Source organism: Rhinoderma darwinii, chromosome 10, assembly GCF_050947455.1.
Source record: "Rhinoderma darwinii isolate aRhiDar2 chromosome 10, aRhiDar2.hap1, whole genome shotgun sequence".
NCBI lineage: Eukaryota > Metazoa > Chordata > Amphibia > Anura > Rhinodermatidae > Rhinoderma > Rhinoderma darwinii.
The window spans coordinates 97,664,102-97,684,295 of NC_134696.1; the positions used below are offsets into that span (position 1 = coordinate 97,664,102).

The following is a 20,194-nucleotide window of genomic DNA, read 5'->3' on the forward strand; positions in this document are numbered from 1 at the left end:
CCAGGCTGGAGGGTGTAACCATCTAAGCAAAAATCAAAAGGGAGGGACAATGAGTCCTGGGACATCCATTGTTGTGATTTGGAAATATGGTGGTGTGACCTGGCGCCGCAATGTGACCTCAATATTGTTTTTTTGATCTTTTTAGCATGTATGCTTCTTTACACAAAGTAGATATGTATGAAGCTATAATTCATCATGAGACTAACCTCTACCCTGTCATGTCTTCTAAGGTCATATTACAGTGTCAACAAGACAAGTTACAAACCTTACTTCAGCTTTTTATATAAATACAATTTACCATCGATGGTAATTACTTTATACAGCATCATGTTTGCTCTTGGGACTATTGGGAATGGATTGGTCATCTGGATTGCCGGATTCAGGATGAAGAATATCAGTGCCGTGTGGTTTCTTAACCTGGCCGTTGCGGACTTCCTGTGCTGTGCTTCTCTTCCTCTACGAATTACAGACTGGATTTCCCTTGTCTCCTACTCACCACCTCTTCTTTGTGCACCGAGCATGATTCTGTTCAATATGAATGTGAGTGCCAGTGTTCTTATTTTGACGGCCATGAGTATTGACCGCTGTGTATCGGTCATGTGGCCATTTTGGGCTAAAGTTCATAGGACACCGAAACTAGTGAGAATCACCGCGGCAATAATTTGGGTGTTCAGTATGCTCTTGACTGGTTTGATGGTTTTTGTCTACGGGTACTATCTTAATGACGGATCTGAATGGTGTTTAAGATATAGATATAGATATGCCCTTAGCCTAAAACATGCCCTTAAACTGATCAGGTTACTTACAATGTTTGTGATCCCTTTTCTAATCATTTTGGTCAGTTATGTTGCCATTTTCCTCAAACTTAGAAAAATGAAAAGGCCCCAGAGATCTCAGAGACCCTACAGGATCATCACCGCTGTTATATTGTGCTTCTTTATCTGCTGGTTTCCATATTACATCTGGCCACTAACTCGCTTTTATGATGCAGAGATCTTTACATTTATTACAGTAAATACTATTATTACCAACCTGGCTTGCCTTAACAGTTGCCTCAATCCAATCATTTATGTTTTTTTGGCCCAAGATTTTAAGCATGGTTTATTCTTAAGGTCTATTCCCTCCAGGCTTGAAAGAGCCTTAAGTGAACCGCCTGATGACGAATGTAGAGAACGAGGGGATTTTGAAGATACTCGCACTACGAATGCTTGAAATATATTCTTCTTACCTACACTACCATTCAAAAGTTTAGGGTCACTTAGACATTTCCTTATTTTTGAAAGAAAAGCACAGTTTTTGTCAATGAAGATAACATTAAATGAATCAGAAATCCACTCTATACATTGTTAATGTGCTAAATGACTATTCTAGCTGCAAACGTCTGGTTTTTAATGCAATATCTACATAGGTGTACAGAGGCCCATTTCCAGCAACCATCACTCCAGTGTTCTAATGGTACATTGTGTTTGCTAACTGTGTTAGAAGGCTAATGGATGATTAGAAAACACTTGAAAACCCTTGTGCAATTATGTTAGCACCGCTGTAAACAGTTTTGCTGTTTAGAGGAGCTATAAAACTGACCTTCCTTTGAGCTAGTTGAGAATCTGGAGCATTACATTTGTGGGTTCGATTAAACTCTCAAATTGGCTAGAAAAAGAGAGCTTTTGATGTGAAACTCGACAGTCTATTCTTGTTCTTAGAAATGAAGGCTATTCCATGCGAGAAATTGCCAAGAAACTGAAGATTTCCTACAACGGTGTGTACTACTCCCTTCAGAGGACAGCACACACAGGCTCTAACCAGAGTAGAAAGAGAAGTGGGAGGCCCCGCTGCACAACTGAGCAACAAGACAAGTACATTAGAGTCTCTAGTTTGAGAAATAGACGCCTCACATGTCCTCAACTGGCAGCTTCATTAAATAGTACCCGCAAAACGCCAGTGTCAACGTCTACAGTGAAGAGGCGACTCCGGGATGCTGGCCTTCAGGGCAGAGTGGCAAAGAAAAAGCCATATCTGAGACTGGCTAATAAAAGGAAAAGATTAATATGGGCAAAAGCACACAGACATTGGACAGAGGAAGATTGGAAAAAAGTGTTATGGACAGACAAATCGAAGTTTGAGGTGTTTGGATCACACAGAAGAACATTAGTGAGACGCAGAACAACTGAAAAGATGCTGGAAGAGCGCCTGACGCCATCTGTCAAGCATGGTGGAGGTAATGTGATGGTCTGGGGTTGCTTTGGTACTGGTAAATTGGGAGATTTGTACAAAGTAAAAGGGATTTTTAATAAGGAAGGCTAGCACTCCATTTTGTAACGCCATGCCATACCCTGTGGACAGCGCTTGATTGGAGCCAATTTCATCCTACAACAGGACAATGACCCAAAGCACACCTCCAAATGATGCAAGAACTATTTAGGGAAGAAGCAGGCAGCTGGTATTCTATCTGTAATGGAGTGGCCAGCGCAGTCACCAGATCTCAACCCCATAGAGCTGTTGTGGGAGCAGCTTGACCGTATGGTACGCAAGAAGTGCTCATCAAGCCAATCCAACTTGTGGGAGGGGCTTCTGGAAGCATGGGGTGAAATTTCTCCCGATTACCTCAGCAAATTAACAGCTAGAATGCCAAAGGTCTGCAATGCTGTAATTGCTGCAAATGGAGCATTCTTTGACTAAAGCAAAGTCTGAAGGAGAAAATTATTATTTGAAATAAAAATCATTATTTCTAACCTTGTCAATGTCTTGACTATATTTTCTAGTCATTTTGCAATTTGATAAATATAAGTCTGAGTTTTCATGGAAAACACAAAATTGTCTGGGTGACCCCAAACTTTTGAACGGTAGTGTATATGAAAACCTTCCTAAAGCAGATTTCCAGGATTTAAAAGGACACTAACAATTCAAACAATTTAGCTAATATAATAGTATACTTGATGTATATCAGCTTTATATTTGACTTACTGTTAAAGTTTTGTTGCTTTATAATTCAAATTCGGTGTGAAATTACTGCCACTAGGTGTCTCCCTTCCTGTAATCTGCTGTCCACCCCCTGTTGTCAAGCAAGTCCTGTTGCACGAGCAAAGGGAGAGACACAGGCTGCTTGTAAGGTTCCTATGTCACCTCAGTGCTGGATTCTCAGCTACGCTGCTCATTTCTGCAGTATAATCTCCTCCATGCTGCTGCAGCTCCTATATGTATAAGAAGAATGGAGCAGCACTGTAACAGGTATCCTTTGTCCACTTTATACATCAAGTATAGGCATTTTCTGGATACACGGTTATTGCATTTATGGGTTAAGGGGCATATTTGCCCTTCTTTGTGATGGCTATAACTCCGACAAAGTCTCCTTTGCGCATGCGTGTACAAAGCCGGCATGCGTGGCCCAATAGGATAACCTGACGGCTTTTCTGTAGACTACGTCATGGAGTATGAACACTGGATGAGAATAGGTGTGTATACATGTGCAGTTTGAATAGGTGGACGCCGAGACTCGGCCTCGAGACATAGTACACTATGACTGTTATGAACTTCTGGGCAGTGAGTAATTAATTAAGATATACACTACATCATGTGTTTATATGAAATGTGATGAATCAATTATAAGTATGACAGGGATTTGATGGATCAGTGTATATATTAGATGTTTAATATTTAACACTATGCACTCGACACTTTTTTCCTACTTAGAGATATATGTAATATGTCTCTATATTTTACAAAAACGTATGTTTATAATATTTTTTCACTAAATGGATGTAATCATACAATTATATGTTGCATGGTATTTAAACCACATGTTACACATTGTCAGAACTGCTTGAGAAAGTTTTGGACTAGGACTGAAATGTTGCAATCTACTATATGGGTGAATAAAAGTTTTTTCACTTTTTTGATACCACTATCTATCTCATATCTATCTATCTATCTATCTATCTATCTATCTATCTATCTATCTATCTATCTATCTATCTATCTATCTATCCATCTATCTATCTATCTATCTCATATCTATCTATCTATCTATCTATCTATCTATCTATCTATCTATCTATCTATCTATCTATCTATCTATCTATCTATCTAATCTATCTATCTATCTATCTATCTATCTATCTATCTATCTATCTATCTATCTATCTATCTATCTATCTATCTATCTATCTGTCTGTCTGTCTGTCTGTCTGTCTGTCTGTCTGTCTGTCTGTCTGTCTGTCTGTCTGTCTGTCTATCTATCTATCTATCTATCTATCTATCTATCTATCTATCTATCTATCTATCTATCTATCTATCTATCTATCTCATATCTATCTATCTCATATCTATCTATCTATCTATCTATCTATCTATCTATCTATCTATCTATCTATCTATCTATCTATCTATCTATCTATCTATCTATCTATCTATCTATCTATCTATCTATCTATCTCCTATCTATCTATCTATCTATCTATCTATCTATCTATCTATCTATCTATCTATCTATCTATCTATCTATCTATCTATCTATCTATCTATCTATCTATCTAATGTTGTTAAATGTAGAATTCCTGATTTAAATCTCCAGGAGGAACTGTGTTTTATTTTGTTTACAATTTTTCTGTTTAGATATTTGCTTTTCTAAGACTATTACAAATAAATATTCTAAGTGATCTTTGTCTATATCATTTCCAGGGTGCTGTATTCAAAATGCATAATAATAAATAAATGCAATAGGAATGTTTGATAATTATTTGCATTTTATCTGTCCTTTTATTCTGTTTGCAATACTTTTTATTTGTTGTTGATATTTTTGTAATAGCTTTTTTTCTAATTTTTTCTTTTTTTCGAATTTTTCAGTTTAGATATTTGCAAATTTACAAATGAATATTCTTAATGATCTTTATCTATATCATTTCCATGGTTTTTCACTTTTGATGTTAGTACCACTTTCAGCTTGGAAAAGTGAGAGCTCAGTTCTCAGTCATTCAGTGCTAGTTCCAATCTGTTCCAATCTCTGTCACTCATAGAAAACAAGGTGATGCTCGTCCTGATGGACCAACAACATATCCAGAAATAAAAAGTAGGACAGCACCCCAGTAGTAATTTGCAAATTAGGTGCAGACTTTATTGTAGCTCCAGTGTCACAGATAAGAAGCAACGTTTCCGACTCAAAAGGTCTTTTATTAAGCTGGTGGCTAAAGTAAAGCCGGGAAAGTAGTCACCTGTTGGCGCTCCACCTAAAGATTGCACATAATTTGCATATTACTCCTTGTGTGTTGTCACTTTTTAATTCAGTGTTAGTGTATTTACTGTGGAATTTGACTCTGTACTTCCTTTAACCCCTTCCCAACATTTGCCATATATATACATCGGAGGCGGGGGGTGGGATGCTGCTCGTTTAACCTCCTAGATACCACGGTCAATATCGACCAGGGCATCTGAGCCATTAGAAACAGAATGCAGCCCCCTCTGACGTTCCATTGGAACCCCTCGGCCCCGAGTGTGAGGTGCCAATGGTTGTTTATTGCTGCCTTGGGGTCAAGTGAAGGCCCCCAGGTCTTCCATCCTTGTGCTACTATTAAGCCCTATTATTTAACCCGCATGGTGAATTAATTAAATGTAAATTTAATCTGCATTCTGAATGAGGTAAATAATACAAATTAAAAAATAAATTGCCAGAATCGCTGTTTTTTGGTCACTTCATCACCCACAAGAAATGGCACAAATAGTGATCAAAAAGTTATATCTACCAATAAATAAGGACAGATCGTATGGCAAAAAATATGCCCTCGCACCAATCAATTGACAGAAAAGTTTAAAAGTTATGTCTCCCAGAACATGGCGACACAAAAAAACATATTTTTATCAAATAGTTTTTTCTAATAAAAGTACTAAAACATAAAAAAAACTATTGAAATTTTATTATCACCGTAATCATATTGACCTGCAAATTACGTTACCTTGTTGTTTTTAACGCACGGTGAACGCAGTAAAAACAAAATCCCCAAAAACTATGGCGGAATAACTATTTTTTCCCATTCCACACTACAAATAATTTTGTTCCAGTTTCCCAGTACATTACATTGTACAATAAATGGTGCCATGGAAAACTACAACTCGTCCTACAAAAACAAGCCCTCCTACGGCTTTATCAACTGAAAAATAAAAAAGTTATTGATTTTGGAAGGTGGGGAGGGAAAAGAACAAATTAAAAATGTGAAATGGCTGCAGAGGGAAGGGGTTAATGTTTAACAACATTCCACTAATTATCTTACCAATGAAAAAACTGGAATTCTACATTGAACATTGATTTGCAGCGCCCTCTACCTGTGTCACATGGGGGAAACACTTTTGGAATGTTGCACGTAGCAAACACTTAAAGGGGTTGTTCAGTAATACAAAAAGAGGACTTTTTTTTATTACCAGAAACAGCGCTGTAGATATTTCATAAATGTATAGGATGGGAATACTCCTTTATAGTATTCACTGGTGTAATATATGAGTAAAATATAACATTTATTTATAACTCTCTAAAAACAGGGGTACAATCACCACTGTGAAAAAGCCCCACCGTGTGTATAAAAACGTATTAAATAATAAACACTGAGTTCTAATTCAATTGTGAACCTACTATAGCTCAGTGTTCAACAAGAATATCAATACGGAATCAGCATTTGAAAAATGGGCATAACAATAGTCTTGTTCCTAATTCACACTAGAGTCCGTGATAACCGCACCGGAAGCTCCTGGTGTTGAGGTATACAAACAATGCTAGTGTTCCCAATGCTAAAAAATTCCTATTCACAACCGACCCCTTTATATCCTTATGTTTAAAATCCAAACAATCCAACCCGGAAAGGAAACCATTGATCTCACCAGACAGATTTATCGTCTGTTGTCAGAATTCTTCATACAGCAATGTGCAGAATCTGGAGCTGGGGCTACTGACTGCTATATGTTACATGTGCATATTCCAATGTTAACTTTTTATAGAAAAAAACATTCCTTGCCTTCCTTTCCGTTTCCATGCTGTTATCCAGTGTTGCAGGCCTGACCTCTTGTTTTCAGGCCTGCTCCGGCGAAATGATGCCGGCGGCACAATGACTTCATCGCCACATCTGTATCACGGACAAAGAGCTGATTGGTGGGCCAAGGAACTTATGGCTCCCTTGCACTCGCCAGTGCCAGTTAGGGCTGTTTAATTGTATCCACGTCCAAATAAAGCAGATATTTTTGACTGCAGGGAAGACCGGATCAGGTTCCTTCTTCTGGCCAGATACCACCCCTTGACTAAAGTCGTGGGGAGCAGTCTGTGAGTGAGAAAAGGACCATGGAGAGCAGTCTGTGAGAGCACGGGCCATGAAATGCAGTGTGTAAGAGTGGATGGGGTCATTAGGAGCTGGCAAGCACTGTCATACAGTGATCACTATTAGCAATAAGCAAAAAAAATTATATACTGTACATATAAATAATTAAGGAGGATTTATCTGTATAAGTAGAAGGATGTTGTATTGACGACTAAATAAATAATACAAAAGAAAAATTATGAATTTATTTTTCTCTTAAAATTTTTATTTTTTGATTTTATTTTACCAGTAACATAAAGAATAAATGATCAGTATGACATACATAGTTCAATCTGGAATTTGTACAGAAGAAATACAAGCTAAGTGAAACATTAAGCTTATAGAAGCTTACAATCCATTTAACTAGAATGGAGCTATACACAACGAGCTAGGGTGAATCCAATGACATCAGGGCCATAATGTGTCTACAGCATAAAAGTGGTACTGAAAGCCACGGGATGTTGTAAGATGTTCCATGTGAATTGTGTATATGGAGGAGAGCAGGGGTCCCAGGACAGAAGCTTGAGGGAAGCAGACAGAGAATGGGTGAGACAAGGAGATAGTGTGTAATTGGGAGACACTAAATACTCTGCTGGTTAAGTATGAGGAGATACAGAAGAGGAGCAAGTATGTGATGCTGAGGAATAAGATAATTTGTAACAGGAGGGAGTGGTCGACTGTGTCCAAGGCAGAGGACAGGTCCAGAAGAAGCACTGAGTAATTTAGAAAGCAGAGGACAGCTCTAGAAGAATCCCTGAGCAATGTAGAAGGCAGAGGACAGGTCTAGAAAAAGAAGCACATACTAATGTAAAAGGCAGAGGACAGGTCTAGAAGGAGAAGCAAAGAGTAACGTAGAAGGCGGAAGACAGGTCTAGAAGGAGGAGAACAGAGTAATGTAGAAGGTAGAGGACAGGACTAGAAGGAGGTGGTACCGATTAATTTGAAAGTTAGAGGACAGGTTTAGAGGAAGAAGCACATAATAATGTAGAAGGCAGAGGACAGGTCTAGATAAAGAAGCACATAGTAATGAGTAATGTAGAAGGCAGACGACAGGTCTAGAAGGAGGAGCACAGAGTAATGTAGAAGGAGGAGCACAGAGTAATGTAGAAGGCAGAGGACAGGTCTAGAAGTAGAAGCACAGCATATTGTAGAAGGCACAGGATAAACCTAGAAGAAGAAGCACAGAGTAATGTAGAAGGCAGAGGACAAGACTAGAAGAGGAGTACAGAGTAATGTAGAAGGCAGAGGACAGGTCTAGTAGGAGGAGCACAGAGTAATGTAGAAGGCAGAGGACAGGTATAGAAGGAGGAGCACAGAGTAATGTAGAAGCAGAGGACAGGTCTAGAAGGAGAAGCACAGAGTAATGTAGAAGGTAGAGGACAGGTCTTGAAGGAGCAGCACAGAGTAATGTAGAAGGTAGAGGACTGGTCTAGAAGGAGGAGCACAGAGCAATGTAGAAGGCAGAGGACAGGTCTAGAAGGAGGAGCACAGGGTAATGTAGAAGGCAGAGGACAGGTCTAGAAGGAGGAGCACAGGGTAATGTAGAAGGCAGACGACAGGTATAAAAGGAGGAGCACAGAGTAATGTAGAAGGCAGAGGACAGGTCTAGAAGGAGGAGCACAGGGTAATGTAGAAGGCAGACGACAGGTATAAAAGGAGGAGCACAGAGTAATGTAGAAGGCAGAGGACAGGTCTAGAAGGAGGAGCACAGAGTAATGTAGAAGGCAGACGACAGGTAAAGAAGGAGGAGCAGAGAGTAATGTAGAAGGCAGAGTACAGGTCTAGTTGGAGGAGCACAGAGTAATGTAGAAGACAGGTCTAGTAGGAGGAGCACAGAGTAATGTAGAAGGTAGAGGACAGGTCTAGAAGGAGGGGAACAGAGTAATGTAGAAGGTAGAGGACAGGTCTAGAAAAAGGAGCACAGAGTAATGTAGAAGGTAGAGGACAGGTCTAGAAGAAGGAGGACAGAGTAATGTAGAAGGCAGAGGACAGGTCTAGAAGGAGAAGCACAGAGTAATGTAGAAGCAGAGGACAGGTCTAGAAGGAGAAGCACAGAGTAATGTAGAAGGTAGAGGACTGGTCTAGAAGGAGGAGCACAGAGCAATGTAGAAGGCAGAGGACAGGTCTAGAAGGAGGAGCACAGGGTAATGTAGAAGGCAGAGGACAGGTCTAGAAGGAGGAGCACAGGGTAATGTAGAAGGCAGACGACAGGTATAAAAGGAGGAGCACAGAGTAATGTAGAAGGCAGAGGACAGGTCTAGAAGGAGGAGCACAGGGCAATGTAGAAGGCAGACGACAGGTATAAAAGGAGGAGCACAGAGTAATGTAGAAGGCAGAGGACAGGTCTAGAAGGAGGAGCACAGAGTAATGTAGAAGGCAGACGACAGGTAAAGAAGGAGGAGCAGAGAGTAATGTAGAAGGTGGAGGACAGGTCTAGAAGGAGGAGCAGAGAGTAATGTAGAAGGCAGAGGACAGGTCTAGAAGGAGAAGCACAGGGTAATGTAGAAGGCAGAGGACAGGTCTAGAAGGAGGGGCACAGCGTAATGTAGAATGCAGATGACAGGTATAGAAGGAGGAGCACAGAGTAATGTAGAAGACAGTGGAAGGTCTAGAAGGAGGAGCACAGAGCAATTTAGAAGGTAGAGGACTGGTCTAGAAGGAGGAGCACAGAGTAATGTAGAAGGTAGACGACAGGTATAGAAGGAGGAGTAGAGAGTAATGTAGAAGGCAGAGGACAGGTCTAGAAGGAGGAGCACAGAGCAATTTAGAAGGTAGAGGACTGGTCTAGAAGGAGGAGCACAGAGTAATGTAGAAGGCAGAGGACAGGTCTAGAAGGAGGAGCACAGGGTAATGTAGAAGGCAGAGGGCAGGTGTAGAAGAAGGAGCACAGAGTAATGTAGAAGGCAGAGGAGTTTTGAAGCAAACAGGAGTAGTAAGATTGGAGAAAGAAGACGGGTCAGGGGATGGCTTTTTAAGAATAGGTGTAATGTTTGCATTTTTAAATCTATCTATCTACCTATCTATCTATCTATCTATCTATCTATCTATCTATCTATCTATCTATCTATCTATCTATCATCTATCTATCTATCTATCTATCTATCTATCTATCTATCTATCTATCTATCTATCTATCTATCTATCTAACTATCTATCTATCTATCTATCTATCTATCTATCTATCTATCTATCTATCTATCTATCTATCTATCACTCTCTCTCTCTCTCTATCTATCTATCTATCTATCTATCTATCTATCTCTGTCTGACTGTCTATCTATCTATCGATCGATCAATCTATCTATCTATCTATCTATCTATCTAACTATCTATCTATCATCTATCTATCTATCTATCTATCTATCTATCTATCTATCTATCTATCTATCTATCTATCTATCTATCTATCTATCTATCGCTCTCTCTCTATCTATCTATCATCTATCTATCTATCATCTATCTATCTATCTATCTATCTATCTATCTATCTATCTATCTATCTATCTATCTATCTATCTATCTATCTATCTATCTATCTACTGTCTGTCTGTCTGTCTGTCTGTCTGACTGTCTGTTTATCTATCTATCTATCTATCTATCTATCTATCTATCTATCTATCTATCTATCTATCTATCTATCTATCTACTATCTGTCTGTCTGTCTGTCTGTCTGTCTATCTCATATCTATCTATCTATCTATCTATCTATTTATCTATCTATCTATCTATCTATCACCTATCTATCTATCTATCTATCTATCTATCTATCTATCTATCTATCTATCTATCTATCTATCTATCTATCTATCTATCTATCTATCTATCTATCTATCACCTATCTATCTATCTATCTATCTATCTATCTATCTATCTATCTATCTATCTATCTATCTATCTATCTATCTATCTATCTATCTATCTATCTCATATCTATCTATCTCATATCTATCTATCTATCTATCTATCTATCTATCTATCTATCTATCTATCTATCTATCTATCTATCTATCTATCTATCTATCTGTCTGTCTGTCTGTCTATCTATCTATCTATCTATCTATCTATCTATCTATCTATCTATCTATCTCATATCTATCTATCTATCTATCTATCTATCTATCTATCTATCTATCTATCTATCTATCTATCTATCTATCTATCATCTATCTATCTATCTATCTATCTATCTATCTATCTATCTATCTATCTATCTATCTATCTATCTATCTATCTATCTATCTATCTATCTATCTATCTATTATCTATCATCTATCTATCTATCTATCTATCTATCTATCTATCTATCTATCTATCTATCTATCTATCTATCTATCTATCTATCTATCTATCTATCTATCTATCTATCTATCTATCTATCTAATGTTGTTAAATGTAGAATTCCTGATTTAAATCTCCAGGAGGAACTGTGTTTTATTTTGTTTACAATTTTTCAGTTTAGATATTTGCTTTTCTAAGACCATTACAAATAAATATTCTAAGTGATCTTTGTCTATATCATTTCCAGGGTTCTGTATTCAAAATGCATAATAATAAATAAATACAATAGGAATGTTTGATAATTATTTGCATTTTATCTGTCCTTTTATTTGTTGTTGATATTTTTGTAATAGCTTGTTTTGTTTGATTTTTTTTTTTACAATTTTTCAGTTTAGATATTTGCAAATTTACAAATGAATATTCTTAATGATCTTTATCTATATCATTTCCATGGTTTTTCACTTTTGATGTTAGTACCACTTTCAGCTTGGAAAAGTGAGAGCTCAGTTCTCAGTCATTCAGTGCTAGTTCCAATCTGTTCCAATCTCTGTCACTCATAGAAAACAAGGTGATGCTCGTCCTGATGGACCAACAACATATCCAGAAATAAAAAGTAGGACAGCACCCCAGTAGTAATTTGCAAATTAGGTGCAGACTTTATTGTAGCTCCAGTGTCACAGATAAGAAGCAACGTTTCCGACTCAAAAGGTCTTTTATTAAGCTGGTGGCTAAAGTAAAGCCGGGAAAGTAGTCACCTGTTGGCGCTCCACCTAAAGATTGCACATAATTTGCATATTACTCCTTGTGTGTTGTCACTTTTTAATTCAGTGTTAGTGTATTTACTGTGGAATTTGACTCTATACTTCCTTTAACCCCTTCCCAACATTTGCCATATATATACATCGGAGGCGGGGGGTGGGATGCTGCTCGTTTAACCTCCTAGATACCACGGTCAATATCGACCAGGGCATCTGAGCCATTAGAAACATAATGCAGCCCCCTCTGACGTTCCATTGGAACCCCGCGGCCCCGAGTGTGAGGTGCCAATGGTTGTTTATTGCTGCCTTGGGGTCAAGTGAAGGCCCCCAGGTCTTCCATCCTTGTGCTACTATTAAGCCCTATTATTTAACCCGCATGGTAAATGAATTAAATGTAAATTTAATCTGCATTCTGAATGAGGTAAATAATACAAATTAAAAAATAAATTGCCAGAATCGCTGTTTTTTGGTCACTTCATCACCCACAAGAAATGGCACAAATAGTGATCAAAAAGTTATATCTACCAATAAATAAGGACAGATCGTATGGCAAAAAATATGCCCTCGCACCAATCAATTGACAGAAAAGTTTAAAAGTTATGTCTCCCAGAACATGGCGACACAAAAAAACATATTTTTATCAAATCGTTTTTTCTAATAAAAGTACTAAAACATAAAAAAACAATTGAAATTTTATTATCACCGTAATCATATTGACCTGCAAATTACGTTACCTTGTTGTTTTTAACGCACGGTGAACGCAGTAAAGACAAAATCCCCAAAAACTATGGCGGAATAACTATTTTTTCCCATTCCACACTACAAATAATTTTGTTCCAGTTTCCCAGTACATTACATTGTACAATAAATGGTGCCATGGAAAACTACAACTCGTCCTACAAAAACAAGCCCTCCTACGGCTTTATCAACTGAAAAATAAAAAAGTTATTGATTTTGGAAGGTGGGGAGGGAAAAGAACAAATTAAAAATGTGAAATGGCTGCAGAGGGAAGGGGTTAATGTTTAACAACATTCCACTAATTATCTTACCAATGAAAAAACTGGAATTCTACATTGAACATTGATTTGCAGCGCCCTCTACCTGTGTCACATGGGGGAAACACTTTTGGAATGTTGCACGTAGCAAACACTTAAAGGGGTTGTTCAGTAATACAAAAAGAGGACTTTTTTTTATTACCAGAAACAGCGCTGTAGATATTTCATAAATGTATAGGATGGGAATACTCCTTTATAGTATTCACTGGTGTAATATATGAGTAAAATATAACATTTATTTATAACTCTCTAAAAACAGGGGTACAATCACCACTGTGAAAAAGCCCCACCGTGTGTATAAAAACGTATTAAATAATAAACACTGAGTTCTAATTCAATTGTGAACCTACTATAGCTCCGTGTTCAACAAGAATATCAATACGGAATCAGCATTTGAAAAATGGGCATAACAATAGTCTTGTTCCTAATTCACACTAGAGTCCGTGATAACCGCACCGGAAGCTCCTGGTGTTGAGGTATACAAACAATGCTAGTGTTCCCAATGCTAAAAAATTCCTATTCACAACCGACCCCTTTATATCCTTATGTTTAAAATCCAAACAATCCAACCCGGAAAGGAAACCATTGATCTCACCAGACAGATTTATCGTCTGTTGTCAGAATTCTTCATACAGCAATGTGCAGAATCTGGAGCTGGGGCTACTGACTGCTATATGTTACATGTGCATATTCCAATGTTAACTTTTTATAGAAAAAAACATTCCTTGCCTTCCTTTCCGTTTCCATGCTGTTATCCAGTGTTGCAGGCCTGACCTCTTGTTTTCAGGCCTGCTCCGGCGAAATGATGCCGGCGGCACAATGACTTCATCGCCACATCTGTATCACGGACAAAGAGCTGATTGGTGGGCCAAGGAACTTATGGCTCCCTTGCACTCGCCAGTGCCAGTTAGGGCTGTTTAATTGTATCCACGTCCAAATAAAGCAGATATTTTTGACTGCAGGGAAGACCGGATCAGGTTCCTTCTTCTGGCCAGATACCACCCCTTGACTAAAGTCGTGGGGAGCAGTCTGTGAGTGAGAAAAGGACCATGGAGAGCAGTCTGTGAGAGCACGGGCCATGAAATGCAGTGTGTAAGAGTGGATGGGGTCATTAGGAGCTGGCAAGCACTGTCCTACAGTGATCACTATTAGCAATAAGTAAAAAAAAATATATACTGTACATATAAATAATTAAGGAGGATTTATCTGTATAAGTAGAAGGATGTTGTATTGACGACTAAATAAATAATACAAAAGAAAAATTATGAATTTATTTTTCTCTTAAAATTTTTATTTTTTGATTTTATTTTACCAGTAACATAAAGAATAAATGATCAGTATGACATACATAGTTCGATCTGGAATTTGTACAGAAGAAATACAAGCTAAGTGAAACATTAAGCTTATAGAAGCTTACAATCCATTTAACTAGAATGGAGCTATACACAACGAGCTAGGGTGAATCCAATGACATCAGGGCCATAATGTGTCTACAGCATAAAAGTGGTACTGAAAGCCACGGGATGTTGTAAGATGTTCCATGTGAATTGTGTATATGGAGGAGAGCAGGGGTCCCAGGACAGAAGCTTGAGGGAAGCAGACAGAGAATGGGTGAGACAAGGAGATAGTGTGTAATTGGGAGACACTAAATACTCTGCTGGTTAAGTATGAGGAGATACAGAAGAGGAGCAAGTATGTGATGCTGAGGAATAAGATAATTTGTAACAGGAGGGAGTGGTCGACTGTGTCCAAGGCAGAGGACAGGTCCAGAAGAAGCACTGAGTAATTTAGAAAGCAGAGGACAGCTCTAGAAGAATCCCTGAGCAATGTAGAAGGCAGAGGACAGGTCTAGAAAAAGAAGCACATACTAATGTAAAAGGCAGAGGACAGGTCTAGAAGGAGAAGCAAAGAGTAACGTAGAAGGCGGAAGACAGGTCTAGAAGGAGGAGAACAGAGTAATGTAGAAGGTAGAGGACAGGACTAGAAGGAGGTGGTACCGATTAATTTGAAAGTTAGAGGACAGGTTTAGAGGAAGAAGCACATAATAATGTAGAAGGCAGAGGACAGGTCTAGATAAAGAAGCACATAGTAATGAGTAATGTAGAAGGCAGACGACAGGTCTAGAAGGAGGAGCACAGAGTAATGTAGAAGGAGGAGCACAGAGTAATGTAGAAGGCAGAGGACAGGTCTAGAAGTAGAAGCACAGCATATTGTAGAAGGCACAGGATAAACCTAGAAGAAGAAGCACAGAGTAATGTAGAAGGCAGAGGACAAGACTAGAAGAGGAGTACAGAGTAATGTAGAAGGCAGAGGACAGGTCTAGTAGGAGGAGCACAGAGTAATGTAGAAGGCAGAGGACAGGTATAGAAGGAGGAGCACAGAGTAATGTAGAAGCAGAGGACAGGTCTAGAAGGAGAAGAACAGAGTAATGTAGAAGGTAGAGGACAGGTCTTGAAGGAGCAGCACAGAGTAATGTAGAAGGTAGAGGACTGGTCTAGAAGGAGGAGCACAGAGCAATGTAGAAGGCAGAGGACAGGTCTAGAAGGAGGAGCACAGGGTAATGTAGAAGGCAGAGGACAGGTCTAGAAGGAGAAGCACAGGGTAATGTAGAAGGCAGACAACAGGTATAAAAGGAGGAGCACAGAGTAATGTAGAAGGCAGAGGACAGGTCTAGAAGGAGGAGCACAGAGTAATGTAGAAGGCAGACGACAGGTAAAGAAGGAGGAGCAGAGAGTAATGTAGAAGGCAGAGTACAGGTCTAGAAGGAGAAGCACAGAGTAATGTAGAAGGTGGAGGACAGGTCTAGAAGGAGGAGCACAGAGTAATGTAGAAGACAGAGGATAGGTCTAGTTGGAGGAGCACAGAGTAATGTAGAAGACAGGTCTAGTAGGAGGAGCACAGAGTAATGTAGAAGGTAGAGGACAGGTCTAGAAGGAGGGGAACAGAGTAATGTAGAAGGTAGAGGACAGGTCTAGAAAAAGGAGCACAGAGTAATGTAGAAGGTAGAGGACAGGTCTAGAAGAAGGAGGACAGAGTAATGTAGAAGGCAGAGGACAGGTCTAGAAGGAGAAGCACAGAGTAATGTAGAAGCAGAGGACAGGTCTAGAAGGAGAAGCACAGAGTAATGTAGAAGGTAGAGGACAGGTCTTGAAGGAGCAGCACAGAGTAATGTAGAAGGTAGAGGACTGGTCTAGAAGGAGGAGCACAGAGCAATGTAGAAGGCAGAGGACAGGTCTAGAAGGAGGAGCACAGGGTAATGTAGAAGGCAGAGGACAGGTCTAGAAGGAGGAGCACAGGGTAATGTAGAAGGCAGACGACAGGTATAAAAGGAGGAGCACAGAGTAATGTAGAAGGCAGAGGACAGGTCTAGAAGGAGGAGCACAGAGTAATGTAGAAGGCAGACGACAGGTAAAGAAGGAGGAGCAGAGAGTAATGTAGAAGGCAGAGTACAGGTCTAGAAGGAGAAGCACAGAGTAATGTAGAAGGTGGAGGACAGGTCTAGAAGGAGGAGCAGAGAGTAATGTAGAAGGCAGAGGACAGGTCTAGAAGGAGAAGCACAGGGTAATGTAGAAGGCAGAGGACAGGTCTAGAAGGAGGGGCACAGCGTAATGTAGAATGCAGATGACAGGTATAGAAGGAGGAGCACAGAGTAATGTAGAAGACAGTGGAAGGTCTAGAAGGAGGAGCACAGAGCAATTTAGAAGGTAGAGGACTGGTCTAGAAGGAGGAGCACAGAGTAATGTAGAAGGTAGACGACAGGTATAGAAGGAGGAGTAGAGAGTAATGTAGAAGGCAGAGGACAGGTCTAGAAGGAGGAGCACAGAGAAATTTAGAAGGTAGAGGACTGGTCTAGAAGGAGGAGCACAGAGTAATGTAGAAGGCAGAGGACAGGTCTAGAAGAAGGAGCACAGAGTAATGTAGAAGGCAGAGGACAGGTCTAGAAGGAGGAGCACAGGGTAATGTAGAAGGCAGAGGGCAGGTCTAGAAGAAGGAGCACAGAGTAATGTAGAAGGCAGAGGAGTTTTGAAGCAAACAGGAGTAGTAAGATTGGAGAAAGAGGACGGGTCAGGGGATGGCTTTTTAAGAATAGGTGTAATGTTTGCATTTTTAAATCTATCTATCTATCTATCTATCTATCTATCTATCTATCTATCTATCTATCTATCTATCTATCTATCTATCTATCTATCTATCTATCTATCTATCATCTATCTATCTATCTATCTATCTATCTATCTATCTATCTATCTAACTATCTATCTATCATCTATCTATCTATCTATCTATCTATCTATCTATCTATCTATCTATCTATCTATCTATCTATCTATCTATCTATCTATCTATCTATCTATCTATCTATCGCTCTCTCTCTCTATCTATCTATCTATCTATCTATCTATCTATCTATCTATCTATCTATCTATCTATCTATCTATCTATCTATCTATCTATCTATCTATCTATCTATCTATCTATCTATCTATCTATCTCTGTCTGACTGTCTATCTATCGATCGATCTATCTATCTATCTATCTATCTATCTATCTATCTATCTATCTATATACTATCTGTCTGTCTGTCTGTCTGTCTGACTGTCTGTTTATCTATCTATCTATCTATCTATCTATCTATCTATCTATCTATCTATCTATCTATCTATCTATCTATCTATCTACTATCTATCTGTCTGTCTGTCTGTCTGTCTATCTCATATCTATCTATCTATCTATCTATCTATCTATCTATCTATCTATCTATCTATCTATCTATCTATCTATCTATCTATCTATCTATCTATCTATCTATCTATCTATCTATCTATCTATCTATCTATCATCTATCTATCTATCATCTATCTATCTATCTATCTATCTATCTATCTACTATCTATCTGTCTGTCTGTCTGTCTGTCTGTCTGTCTGTCTGACTGTCTGTTTATCTATCTATCTATCTATCTATCTATCTATCTATCTATCTATCTATCTATCTATCTATCTATCTACTATCTGTCTGTCTGTCTGTCTATCTATCTCATATCTATCTATCTATCTATCTATCTATCTATCTATCTATCTATCTATCTATCTATCTATCTATCTATCTATCTATCTATGTCATATCTATCTATGTATCTATCTATCTATCTATCTCATATCTATTTATCTATCTATCTATCTATCTATCTATCTATCTATCTATCTATCTATCTATCTATCTATCTATCTATCTATCTATCTCATATCTATCTATCTATCTATCTATCTATCTATCTATCTATCTATCTATCTATCTATCTATCTATCTATCTATCTATCTACGTCATATCTATCTATCTATCTATCTATCTATCTATCTATCTATCTATCTATCTATCATCTATCTATCTATCTATCTATCTATCTATCTATCTATCTATCTATCTATCTATCTATCTATCTATCTATCTATCTATCTATCTATCTATCTATCTATCTATCTATCTCATATCTATCTATCTATCTATCTATCTATCTATCTATCTATCTATCTATCTATCTATCTATCTATCTATCTATCTATCTATCTATCTATCTATCTATCTATCTATGTCATATCTATCTATGTCATATCTATCTATCTATCTATCTATCTATCTATCTATCTATCTATCTATCTATCTATCTACGTCATATCTATCTATCTATCTATCTACGTCATATCTATCTATCTATCTATCTATCTATCTATCTATCTATCTATCTATCTATCTATCTATCTATCTATCTATCTATCATCTATCTATCTATCTATCTATCTATCTATCTATCTATCTATCTATCTATCTATCTATCTATCTATCTATCTATCTGTCTGTCTGTCTGTCTGTCTGTCTGTCTATCTATCTTTCTATGTATCTATATCTGACTCTTTAGGTTTAGTATTGTTGTCTATGTTATTTAAATGATTCATCAGACAAAATGTTAGATATTCAGCAGGATATAAATATTGTTTTTAGAAACATCTCTATGTATATATAAATATAGATTTAGCTGTGAAACTTCAAGCACAAAACAATTTAATGTATTTGAAGTAGAAGGTGGGGCGCAGACGATGAACTCAATGTCGCTGAAAGGCCTACTTATACCTGGCGCCCGCTGTGCTTAATCCTTGGACCCCGCCATTATGTTCCATTGTAATGATTATTTTTTATTTAAATAATTCATCATTTTTTTAATTATTATTGTGTATAGTTTTGCTTTGCTAGTTTGTACTTGTCTTTGCCTTTTATTATTTTTTATTTAGTTTTTTTAAATTTTAACCTATCTGACATCTTATTAACCAGTGAGTCATACAACACTTGATAGACTGCCATAAGAATACAACCCCATGGGGTAATATAATGGCACAGGCAGATTATAATCATTCTCTTCTATTCTGTAAAACACTAATGTAGAGGAAGCAAAAAACACAATGTAATTCTCAAAAGTAGCAGTAATAAGATATTGTAAGGTAAGATATTAATGAAATTCAAGATTTCTAAATGAAAGAGACAATAATAATAATAATAATAATCATCATCATTAACATCATGATTATATTTCTAATAATAAGGAAATAAAGTATTTTGGATTACAAACTTTATGAATTATTTAATTTAAAATGTAATTTCAATTATTAAAACATTAAATTTAAATTATAATTTTATTATTCAACAATTATTTAACCAATAATACTTATTTTGGTTTTTTTTGTCAAGAAAGTTAATTTAGAAAATGTAATTAATTTATACTA

At 37.7% G+C, this 20,194-nt stretch overlaps 1 protein-coding gene across 1 annotated transcript; it reads left to right on the plus strand.

The window, feature by feature from the left end:
- The first annotated feature begins 303 nt into the window (after positions 1-303).
- On the plus strand, positions 304-1,212 carry LOC142661613 (formyl peptide receptor-related sequence 1-like). Its single transcript, XM_075839032.1, has one exon. It carries the CDS (start codon positions 304-306, stop codon positions 1,210-1,212), a length of 909 nt encoding a protein of 302 aa, XP_075695147.1.
- Positions 1,213-20,194: the final 18,982 nt, after the last annotated feature.

Excerpts from the sequence above, each read along its gene's own strand:
- LOC142661613 (XM_075839032.1), top strand. The coding sequence starts at position 304 with ATGGTAATTACTTTATACAGCATCATGTTTGCTCTTGGGACTATTGGG.